This window comes from Sceloporus occidentalis, unplaced genomic scaffold, assembly GCF_023333645.1.
Source record: "Sceloporus occidentalis isolate IW3139 unplaced genomic scaffold, rSceOcc1.0.p SCAF_243, whole genome shotgun sequence".
Lineage (NCBI taxonomy): Eukaryota > Metazoa > Chordata > Lepidosauria > Squamata > Phrynosomatidae > Sceloporus > Sceloporus occidentalis.
In genome coordinates this window covers 899224-910796 of record NW_028317223.1, presented here as the reverse complement: position 1 = coordinate 910796, position 11573 = coordinate 899224, and the positions used below count along the sequence as shown (strand labels likewise).

The window sequence follows — 11573 nt, the reverse complement described above, 5'->3', positions numbered from 1 at the left end:
CATATACCTGCCCCTATATACCTGCCTCCCTAAAAACCTGTCCCCCTATATACCTGCCTCCCTAAATACCTGCCCCCTATATACCTGCCCCCTATATACCTGTCCCCTATATACCTGCCCCTATATACCTGTCCTCTATATGCCTGCCTCCCTATATACCTGCCGCCCTATATACCTGCCTCCCTTTATACCTGTCCCCTATATACCTGCCCCTAAAAACCTGTCCCCCTATATACCTGCCTCTCTATATACCTGTCCCCTATATACCTGTCCCCTATATACCTGCCTCCCTATATACCTGCCTCCCTATATACCTGCTCGTTATATATCAGCCTATTATATATCTGCCCCCTTTTATTCTTCCACCCCTCTCGACACACTCTTACAACACCTGCCTGTCATATCTGCCACCTATCCTGGATTTCCAGGAATTTCCAAGGGGCACATTTGTTGCCACCGGACCTATTTTTTTTAATTTAAGCATTACCCTATGGCGCACAATTGTCTGTTCCATTACAGACATCTTTTAAGCTGTTCTGGAATGTGTTCCGGTGCATGTCCTGAATTTAACTAGAGCTGCCAATTAAAACATATGCTATGGCCAGCAATAACCCTATAGAAAGTATATTACGGGGGGGGTATTTTTATTCAGGAGTCTTACGTGTGTCAAACTGCCGCTCAGGTGTCACAGATCCAGCTCCCGGGGCTTCTTAGAACGGTGAATGAAACCCATAAGGCAGGATAGTTTTGTGCTGAAGGGCAGGCCATGTATGTAGCATTACTAACATATATATATATATATATCATGTTCTCAGCTGTAACTCTCAGCTCCAGACGCAGACAGATGGGCCGAGGCCACCATGTGTCCTGCACTACAGACAGATCTCAAACAGGAGGTCCGTAAGCATATATTGACCCATATATTGTGCAATGCATAGCAAGACTATGAAAGATTCATCGTTGTGTCCTCCTCTTCTTTCTAGGTCTTTAGGGACCCCTATGAACGTTTCATGCAGCACCACCTTCAGTACTATGGCTACTTCAGAGGTGAGAGCAACACGAGACCAGTGTCCAGCATTGTTTTCTTTTATTAACATCAAACATGATATAAACCACTTATTTCCATATAAAAAGTTGAATAAATTCTCAGATTTGGCCCTCGTGCCTCGGCATCAGTGTATTGATGAGCTCAGGCGGATCGTATGTATTTATTCCTATGTTTTAATGCCAGTTGTCATAAGACACGATCTCGATTGGGGCTTTCATTACTACTTCTTTGTTTAACCCTTGAGATCCGATTGCACCCATCATGTAATAATATAAATATATGTGCCTCAGACCTCAAGGCTAAAGAAGAAGAGTTCTTATCACGAGCAGCACATGGGCAGCGGAAATCAGAACGGGACGAGGCAGAAAGTGACTCCGACCTGCAGTATTCTCGGGACGATCAAAAGAAGCTCATGTGTGCGTCTGGCGGCATTCAGGAAGTATAATCGGCAGGTTTCAGGATCGCTCGGGCTCGCGTCCTGTCGGGTTCTGTTTGTTACCAGGAGGTGGCAAGATTTATTCAACCATTTGTGTGGCGGGATGACTCTGCAAAGTCATTGTAAAGCTACTGCTTTATGACTATTAGCCTGCCTGGAAACTCTTAGGTTCAATTACTATTACTGCTAGTCCACATAGAGAAAACATTCATTGTACTCCTTAGTATGCTAAGTAAACCATCTGTGACCGACCTGTCATTGTGTTTTAATCTCATGAAAAGTATACAGAAGAGTCTGAGCATTCAGCGGCACCGGGGAGAATGTTTGTAAGGCTTGGTTACGAGTTATTCCGCAGTACGTGGAACAGAAGCTTTATTAGGATCTGATACCCGGCATCCGAATGGATGTGATTTTTTTTTTTCTCTTAAAAAGGTCCCATGCCCCAGAAAACATAAACCAATGACCTTAGTGTTATCTCACCCATTGTACAGCGCTGTAGAATATGATGGCGCTATATATAAACCAATAAATAATAATCTTTATTCAGGGTTTACTGATTGATAGACTTGTATTCTCCTTCTGCTTTCATTAGATTCTCTGTTACTGAATGGATCCATCTTTAAGAGCAGACAGGTTGTGTTTGATAATCAGGAGGGTCAGGTTGTCCCACGCCTCACCAAGCCCCGCGATTTGTTTTCATCTTCCAAACACAACGGCATCCTACAGCTTCCACGATGGCCGAAAGAATGTGAAATTATCAACGGAGAAATCACGCATATTGGTAACCAACATAATATATCTTTATCACATCAACAATGAGAACCTAGGAGATACCGGAATAGCAACGTGACCCAGAATTTAATATCCAAGGATTCCCCCCGAAGTTACAGGCATGGAGATTCCTTGTCTGATCTCCAAAATGAATATGGATCTGGGGGTTATTTTTTCTTTTAGGGTAAAATAGATGTAATTTAAACATGCAATGCAGTTTAAAACACTCATGCTTTTGTTACATATACATATCTGAGTTCTTCCTTCTATAAAAAGGTATGGTCTTTCTGTGTCTCTTCACAGAATGGGATCCACCAGATCCTGAGTATTTCTACGTCCACACGGGGAAGGAAAAAACACCGCAAGTTTCTTCTGAAGGCAAAAAGAAGGTCGTATATGAGATTAAAGAAGGTAATGCATTCAGTGAGAATTGGTGGCAGACAGAAAGACTTTCACATAGAATGTGTAGCATCAGTATTTATGTATGATGTATGGAATAGGCACGTGTGATGGTATTGATGTGACTTTGTACGGGACATGATCTTTGTCAGTGGATTGTGACTTGCGCGTGTCTGTTTGTTGGTAAGTAAAATGAGGGGCTGTGTAACATGCGTGATGTATAGCTGTAAGCCTATATAGAGTAACGTGGATCTTTGGGGTTCAGCATGTAGTTGTATAGAACTAGCTGAAGTTACGTTATCTCAGTCATTAATAAAATAATCTGATTTCAGCTTACAAAGGCTCTTTCTTCACCGGATCCCGCACAGGAGGACGTCGCTGCGCCAACAATATTCCCTGCAGCAGTTCCGAGGGTCAGGATGACAGAGACCTGCAGTTTGAATCACGATTTGAAAGCGGAAATCTTCAGAAAGCCGCCAAAGTGTGAGTGGGTCACTCCGGGGAGCTGGTGTCGTTAGTTACCCCCTTTAAGAGGCAGAAAAGATAAACGGCTTTGTGCAGCGAGCCTCTAAAATGGTTTTAAAATCTCGAGGAAATGAAACGTTTCAGTGTCCTGTATTTGTCTTACAGTGGGAAGTACGAGTATGAGCTGACCCTACGCACTGACCTATACACCAGCAAGCACACTCAATGGTATTACTTCCAGGTGAAGAACACAAAGAAAGGCGTCTCATTCCGCTTCACCATCACCAACCTGATGAAGAGCAACAGCTTGTATAATGCAGGCCTAAAGCCGTTGCTGTACTCCCAGAAGGAAGCCCTACTACGTGGTGTTGGATGGAAGAGGGAAGGCCAAGACATTAAATACTATAAGAGCTCCGTATCCCAGGATGGGAAGAGTTTGTATTGCTTGACTTGGACCTTTGAATTCCCACATGATGATGACACGTGTTACTTTGCTCACTGCTATCCGTATACCTACTCTGACCTGCAAAGGGATCTCCATAGTGTGGCAATTGACCCTGTGCGCTCTCATTACTGCAAGATACGGTCTTTGTGTAGGAGTTTAGCGGGTAACACCGTCTACTTGCTTACCATTACTTCTCCATCTGCGAACCTCGCAGAAGCTGCTAAGAAGAGAGCCGTGGTGGTGACGGCGAGAGTCCACCCTGGTGAAACCAATGGCTCCTGGATGATGAAAGGTTTCTTGGATTTCCTTCTGAGTGATTCTCCAGATGCTCAGGTCCTGCGGGAGACATTTATCTTTAAAGTGGTCCCGATGCTGAACCCTGATGGTGTCATTGTCGGAAACTATCGTTGCTCTTTGACCGGCAGGGACCTTAACAGGAACTATAGAAGTGTGCTGAAGGATTCATTCCCGTGCATTTGGCACGCTCAGGATATGATTAAAAGGTGAGACTCGGTAAAGATGGCCATCCTAGACCTTTCTGTCAGCTTCACAAAGACATCTCTAGATCCAGACCCGATCCAGACCTCTGCTTGTAGGCTTGAAGCACCTCTCTGACACATATATGACCTATCTCTAGTCTTAAGATACATTTTGTCAATCAAGGTGTTACTAAGTGTTGCAGCAGCAGGTTTAGCAATGATGTTGAACCGGAGCGGGGCTTGTGGCAAATCAAGAGAAAAAAATGCAGGAGATGAGTTCCAAAGCAGAGCCCACTCAAAATCAGCCTCTGCTTTAATACTATAGGAGAGATTACTGCCATAAATATTGCCTAAATACACAATTCATTGCTTTCTTTCTTCTTTTACTGTAGATTCTTGAGTATTAAAAGTGGATTGTGTGATATTTTTTAATCTGTTGGACATGTTAACCTTCTACCCCATACTCTATTCACCGTGCCTCTTAACTTGATGTTTTCTGCACCGTTTAGGCTCCTGTCCAAAAGAGAAGTTCTTCTCTATTGTGATTTCCACGGACACAGCCGAAAGAGTAACGTCTTCATGTACGGCTGTAACAACAAGAACCACCCAGAAACCAGACTGCAAGAGAGGGTATTTCCTCTCATGCTGAGCAAAAATGCACCCGACAAGGTATCTGGGGAAGCGATCTATATGTCATGATACCCATTTCACACTATTTTTAATTCCTTATGTATCCATAGTTCACCATAATTGCTAAATCAATAGTGTAAAGTAACTCAGCACTAAGTACTTGCAGGATGGAGCTCTCTATCAACAAAGATTGATTAATCCATGGTATGATTTACATGGCATGAAGTCAGGTGTATTTGTATTTAAAGTATCTTCCATTTCAGTTTTTTTTTAAAGGGTGTAAGTTTAAAGTACAAAAAAGTAAAGAAGGAACAGGACGGATTGTAATGTGGAGGAAGGGTATAAGAAACAGCTATACCATGGAGTCAACATTTGGAGGATCCACTCTAGGCGAGTACCCCTTCCATCATACCATGATAAGACACCGTTACTACACGCTGCCCCTTGCTATTTAACTCCCATCATGCTGATTTCCCAATAAGACTTATGTGTACAGGATCAGAGTATGCTTTATGGACCGGAGACCAGATTCTGCAGAATTTACTGCAGAAGTAAAAGGGCATTTAACCCTAAAGGGCGCACATTTATAAATCTTACTTTTAATAAGGTTTGCTTAGTTGTTGCACTTTGTTATCTCTCTAGGTGACAGAAAAGGCACCCATTTTACAACAGCAGACCTAAAATCCATGGGCCGGCACTTCTGTGACGCATTGCTGGAGTATTGCAATCCAGACAGCACCAAGGTAATGACTTTATAACATATCCTCCGGGAGCAGGGGATGTATGAGGTCCTTGCACCTTCAAACTATAACATGCCTTCATGGTCTGTGATGGGGACCCCTTAATTTGCTAGGAACTTGAGCCAATTGTCTTGGCGGTTTATTGGTTAATCCCCACATACTGGAGCTCATACCAGTTTCCTGAAGCAGATCACTTGACCGATAAGTTCATCTCTCATTGTTCCTGTCCAATTTATGGCCTAATATGTATTTTATATGTATTTTTCCCTCCCTGTAGTTCTGTTTATGTTTGTCTGAGATTCAGAGTTTAGTTGAAGAAGAAATAAGAGAAAAACTGAAACAACTTGGACGTGAAGTCGATTCATACGTCACTTTGAGTGACATCTCGTTGTCAGACATTGAATCCAGGTGAGAAACTCAGGGGGGCAGATAATGCCACAATCACGCTGGTAGATATTCAGCAGACAGGGGGGCAGATAATGCCACAATCACGCTGGTAGATATTCAGCAGACAGGGGGGCAGATAATGCCACAATCACGCTGGTAGATATTTAGCAGACAGGGGGGCAAATAATGCCACAATCACGCTGGTAGATATTCAGCAGACAGGGGGGCAGATAATGTTATAATCACGCTGGTAGATATTCAGCAGACAGGGGGGCAGATAATGCCACAATCACATCAAATATTTGATGGAAACTCCGGTGTCACATCCAACTCCTGTGTCTGAGATTTGCTGTCCAGTTATAGAGCAATACATAATGACTTATGTCTCGGAAATTGTTGTTAGTTGAAGTTGTGTAGGCTAACAAGCTAATTGTATTTGTGAACATATCCATGTCTAACCTGTATACGAGTCTTAATCTTTTTATGTAACCAACAGTGTAAGTTACTTGGATTTGAGTATGGCCCAGTCTTACATTTAGGGCCAGAGGGTGCATGTTGGGTAAATTGTGGGTTAGTCATCCAGACGATACAGGAGAGATTCAAAGTTGAAATGCTACATCAGGACACTTGGCTTAGCGGTACAGCTAATGGGAGTTCATTCCTATGTTACATTTGGAATAGGTGCTCATCAGTGATCTGTTTCTGGGTACATGGGCATGTCAGATTTATAAATCACGGGGCTGTGTAACTCGAATAATGCATAAATCCACATTAATCTTTCCCTTTCTTTGCTTCAGCACCAGTGGCTCCAACAGCTCCGAATCAGACGGTCTCCCTGCCCATTTACTAAACATTGCAGAAAAGGTAAGGGGATACAAAGCCTTGTGATACAGCTCAAATACCCCTGTCTTAGCTGAAAAAGAGCTAAGATGGGGGTATTTAAACTTGGACCACATTGTTGTTATTTAAGGTATCTGCCATCCTCAAACGTAGTCTATGGCTTATGGAGGTTTGCGGGACTTTTAGCCCAGTGACAGAACTTGGCAACCCTAATCTAAAAGTTTAGAATAGTGATGTATCGTTAAAGGTAGATGTTTGATGGATATTTGTTGATCACAGTTCCAATAATACAATTTAGACTCGCAGCAGAGACATGCAACAAAAGACCTCTGGGTTTTTACGATCCCAGACTCAGACGAAATAAATTCAAATACAATTTGGCAGCGTATATAATGTTAAAGATGCTTTATTTCCCCAATAGCATTTTGGTCCAGATCTTTCAACGATATTGTCCGTCAGTGGGAGACAGCTAAAACCCCTCACCCTGTAGATTGTAAGGCTGTATGGTTATAGATTTGGGGGTGATCCTGTATGCAAATTAATTATTTTAGTGTTGAAATTCTGCATTTGCATCTGACAACACAATGATCTCAGAATGAGCGGGACGGGTTTATTTTCTTCAATTCTACTAACATAATATACAGATCTTTTTGTTCTGTTTATGAAAGAGGCTCTGGCACTTTCTTTAAACCCATGTCTTAAAGTCCAGTTTATATCATAAGCCTATGCGATGGTGCTTACAGTTTAAATAAGCAATATATATATATATATATATTTTATATGTATCATTAATATGTATAGATTAATATGTATACATATTAATATATGTATATATTATTATGTTATTATATTTTGACTGGGAAAGCCAAAAGCTCTGCAGGTATCGTGTACTTGTTAAAGTCTCTTTAACGATGGTTTCTTAAACAAAGTTAGTTAGCGGGTTGCTTGTCAGAAAGCCTGAAGAACATAATGACCGGGTTCTATGTGTAGTTGTATGTCTCTTCATCAAATTTGAATCCCTCTCTTTGATAGTTTTATAAGAAGAAGAAGCGATTACGATCACGAAAGGAGAGAAACAGTTTGTATCGGAAGCAAAACACCAAACAGCAACCAAAGCCAAGTGACGTTAATGTAAGGAGATAAAAGCCGGCTATGTGTTGGGGTTTTTAAAGAAGCAAGCGTGGCTTACCTGTCATTTAGCTGAAACTGATTCTGTAGACCCCCAGTCTGGACCGGACTGGGGTCAAAAATCAGCCCTGTCACTTTAAGGCCAGTTGCTGATAAATCATAGGAGTGCAGCCTTGGGATACAGACAGCTTTACACCTTTACAATACGTGGCCAAGTGTGTCCAGTAGGCAGCTTGACTAAAATGTGATTTTGCTTCTTATGATCGTAGGACATTTCTGAACCTTCTGGCCAAACGGTTAGACCTGCGCGCTCCAGAATATCAGGGAAATTAGACAAGGGGAGAACAAATGTGAAGGTGAGTAACAGGCTTGATCTGTGCAAACCATGGGTAAAACTAAAGGTTACTGTATGTACACAAACGTTGACTTATGTGCAGCTTAAAAATTGTTAAAAAGGGATTTTGTGAGAATCCGCTAAAAATGGCCTAACCCAACAGAATGTAATGTGATCAAAGGACCCCAAGCCGGCAAATGCCAGGAGGAATCAGCAGCAGGATCTGTCCTAGCTTAACCCCCTGGAAGACTCACCTGTCTCCAGGTGCTGTAAGTGGAGTAAAAAAAGTTCCCTTGGTGGTTATGGCAAAAACACCAACATTATGCCCAGGGCCGAGTGGGGCAATTGCCCCGGGCGGCACTTTTGAAGGGGCGGCACTTTGCCGCCCCAAGCTTTTTATTTTTATTTTTATTTTTTTTTTGTTTGAAGCGGAGGAGAGAGAGGGGCGCCGAGTGGTTTTCGCTTACCCGCTCGGCGCCCCTCTCTCTCCTCTGCGAGCCCTCTAGCTCGGTCTCGGTGCCGGCTTGTAATGCTGAGCGCCGGAAGTGACGTCAATTTCCGGCGCTCAGCATTACAAGCCGGCACCGTGGCAGAGCAGGGAGACTCGCCGCAGGACTGTTTAACGGTAAGTACAAAGGGGGAGGGTAGATAACGGCGTCGGCGAAGTTTAAAATAACGCCCCCCCCCCCCGGCGTCGGCAGGGGGGTGGCATTTTAAACTTCGCACCAGGCGGCATTAAGTCTTGGGCCGGCCCTGATTATGCCCCCTTCCATGTTATCTCCTGTTGGAACAAAGATACCTGCTAAAACATAAAATTTTTGGTCCCTCATAGGAAAGAATGTATTGCCCACCAATTTTATTTAGAAATACATTGTACCAACCTATACATTTCATGAGTTTTTGGTTTGGAGGACTAAGATAACTTAGTGAATGGACTATTACAGGTGAAGGATCGGGAAGGTTCATTATCACAGGCGTCGCAGTCGGAAGTGCCACAGACCACTCCGGCACAAAGCTCAGGTAACGGCATGTCACTTTAATTTAAAAGGAAACCATATTTATAAAAGAATATATTGTTCAATTCCCAAGAATGTGAAATTACCAAACCATGATTGGATCTGTTAGCCAAATATTTACAACATTTACAAAATTGCTTATATATTCTGTTTTTTATGTATTTGTAATTATAAATGTGTATCTTTCTAATCTCCTGATTTCTGTGGCACATACACCTATTTCAAAGCCCTTTTCTGTTTGGAAGTAGTCATTGTATTCTGACCTAAAGTTTGTAGGTTGAATGGGGTCTTGTATTAGCAAATTTAGCAAAGTTTTGGGGCGAATATTATAGAATGAAAAGAGAGCCAAACCACTCAGATGAGTGCAGTCATTGTATGTTTAGTATTAAAGAAAAAGTTAACTAAACTATCAAACATCTTGTAATTTCAAGTCATGAGATCAAATGTAGCATTCAGCTTCAAGCTACATTTTTTTTCTTTATAGAAAAACACATCCTTTCCTATTCCCGGAAGCAAGAGCCTGTTTCTGTCAAGACTCAGCTGATCAGCAAACTTCCAACCGCCTATGTTGGTGGGTTAAATCTCCGTGTAAACCTGGTGCCTACTGGATAGAATATGCTTTTAATAATAGTCTGTTGTCCCGTAGGAGATTTCTCGATGGTCGGCAATGTGTGCCATCGTCATGCGGCTGTCAGGTCTCGTGAACCTGGAAATGGGAACCGCCTGCCTCTCATCATAACGGTAATTCAAAGAACCAGCGTCCCTCCATCTCCTATCAAACAGCATCCTCCTCCCTTCCACACCATGCTGGACTACAATGGCGACAGAAGACAGGTTGCAGACCATGTTCTCAGAAGAGGTACAGTTGGATCCAGAATCCATTACACAGAAATCTTCTTTCTTCAAATACTTTTAACTCATACCTTTGGTTTCTTCTTTTGCAGAAAGAACATTTACATCCCGTGCATTAATCCCTACAGCTGCGACAAAACCATCCAGGTAGGTAGCCACAGCCAGAAACCTAGAATAGACTGTAATTTATGAAATTAACCCAAAACACTCAACAAAACCCCACGTATTAACCATTTTTGAAAAAACTTGGACATCTGTAAAAAAAATAAAAGTGCAACTTTATAAACCATAGATTGCTCAGAACAAATATCTCTCCTTACAGCTTTGCATCAAGCATAGAAAAACAAAAACACCTTGAAATGTCTGCAGCCCCCAGCGATCTACAGCTCAGCCTTAGCCCCAAAACCCGAAGGACAAACAGAATGCGCAAGGAGTCTGTCATCTCTCTAGTATCATCAGGTATGACGGTGTGTATATATATATTATATATACATATATGTATATTTATATATATATATACACAATCAAAAGCGAGGTCTTCACCCAAAGAATTCCACTCATGATGCGTGCAAGAGATTCCTCCAAATAGCAGTGGTATTTTTATGATTTTGAAATTTGTGAGATGATGTCATAGCTCAATACATCAACGCTAAACAGCTGTAAGAACAATCATTATAAACATTTGTGTCTGCAGACTACTTTGACAGCTTACTTCTGAAGCCAAGGACAGATCGATCTGACCATGCCAAAAAATTGCACGCCGTTACCAGGTCACAGTCAAATCTATCTGCTATCCGTAGTGATTTAACGTTACCGAAGGTAAGGATGAATCGGGAAGTGCTAATACATACATGTTACACAGCATCAGAGGAGATATCAATAAGTGAACCAGCAGGCTTACAGTTTAACCCAACTTGGAATTAAAGGGACCATGCGTCCCATTTTACAGTTCCTTAATTCAATTACGGTCTCTATTTAACCCCTGATGCCCTGTTGATATACTAATACTACCCTTAAAAATAACATTAAAGGCTCTGAAAGTGATGTTATTTATTTAGGTTTTGTGTATATATAAGACATAGTAAGTTTAATTCTGATTATATTTTCTTTGTTCTATACATTTTTTGTTTAATCATCTATAATGTTTAAAGAGAATGAATTCTGAAAAGAAAAATAAATAATATTGTATCTAACTTTAAGCTTCTTTGGGAAAGGGAGCCAGAAGAATATTAACATTCTCAGACAAGCTAATGACAAATATTAACAAAACTTTCCTTTTTGGTTTGTTTTAGCAACCTACTATGTAAAAACAGATCTTTTATTTCCAGCGCGGATGCTTGGGACTATAAGCAGGATACAAATAGATTGTGTGCGTTTAATCCCAACAAGCATTAAGGTACTTCAGAAATGAATCCAGAAGACCGTGAACGCTCGAAGACATGAAGGCAGCTGGAACAAAATGAAAACCAGTATTGTTTGCACGTGGCACATGGATCACTTATCTGAACCATTTCTGATTACGGTTCTGGATTGCCAATCGGTGGACCCGTCACCGAAACAGTTTACATTGATAAGAAACATGTGCCATTGCGTTACTTGTTCC

General features: G+C 41.7%; 1 protein-coding gene across 1 annotated transcript; it reads left to right on the top strand.

Annotated features, from left to right (window-relative positions):
- The first annotated feature begins 860 nt into the window (after positions 1–860).
- Positions 861–9730, top strand: LOC149276266 (cytosolic carboxypeptidase 2-like). The gene is made up of 15 exons (XM_089503824.1): positions 861–896; positions 984–1079; positions 1389–1464; positions 2077–2265; positions 2559–2666; positions 2987–3137; positions 3285–4067; positions 4553–4712; positions 4937–5063; positions 5316–5416; positions 5691–5821; positions 6598–6664; positions 7673–7771; positions 9047–9122; positions 9603–9730. Exons 1-15 carry the CDS (start codon positions 861–863, stop codon positions 9728–9730), a joined length of 2328 nt encoding a protein of 775 aa, XP_089359950.1.
- Positions 9731–11573: the final 1843 nt, after the last annotated feature.

Bases quoted from the DNA above. Each gene is read 5' to 3' on its own strand.
- LOC149276266 (XM_089503824.1), top strand. From the start codon at position 861: ATGTGTCCTGCACTACAGACAGATCTCAAACAGGAG. The intron at 5,822-6,597 runs GTGAGAAACTCA...TCTTTGCTTCAG, and splicing joins TTGTCAGACATTGAATCCAG to CACCAGTGGCTCCAACAGCT. The intron at 9,123-9,602 runs GTAACGGCATGT...TTTTCTTTATAG, and splicing joins CACTCCGGCACAAAGCTCAG to AAAAACACATCCTTTCCTAT.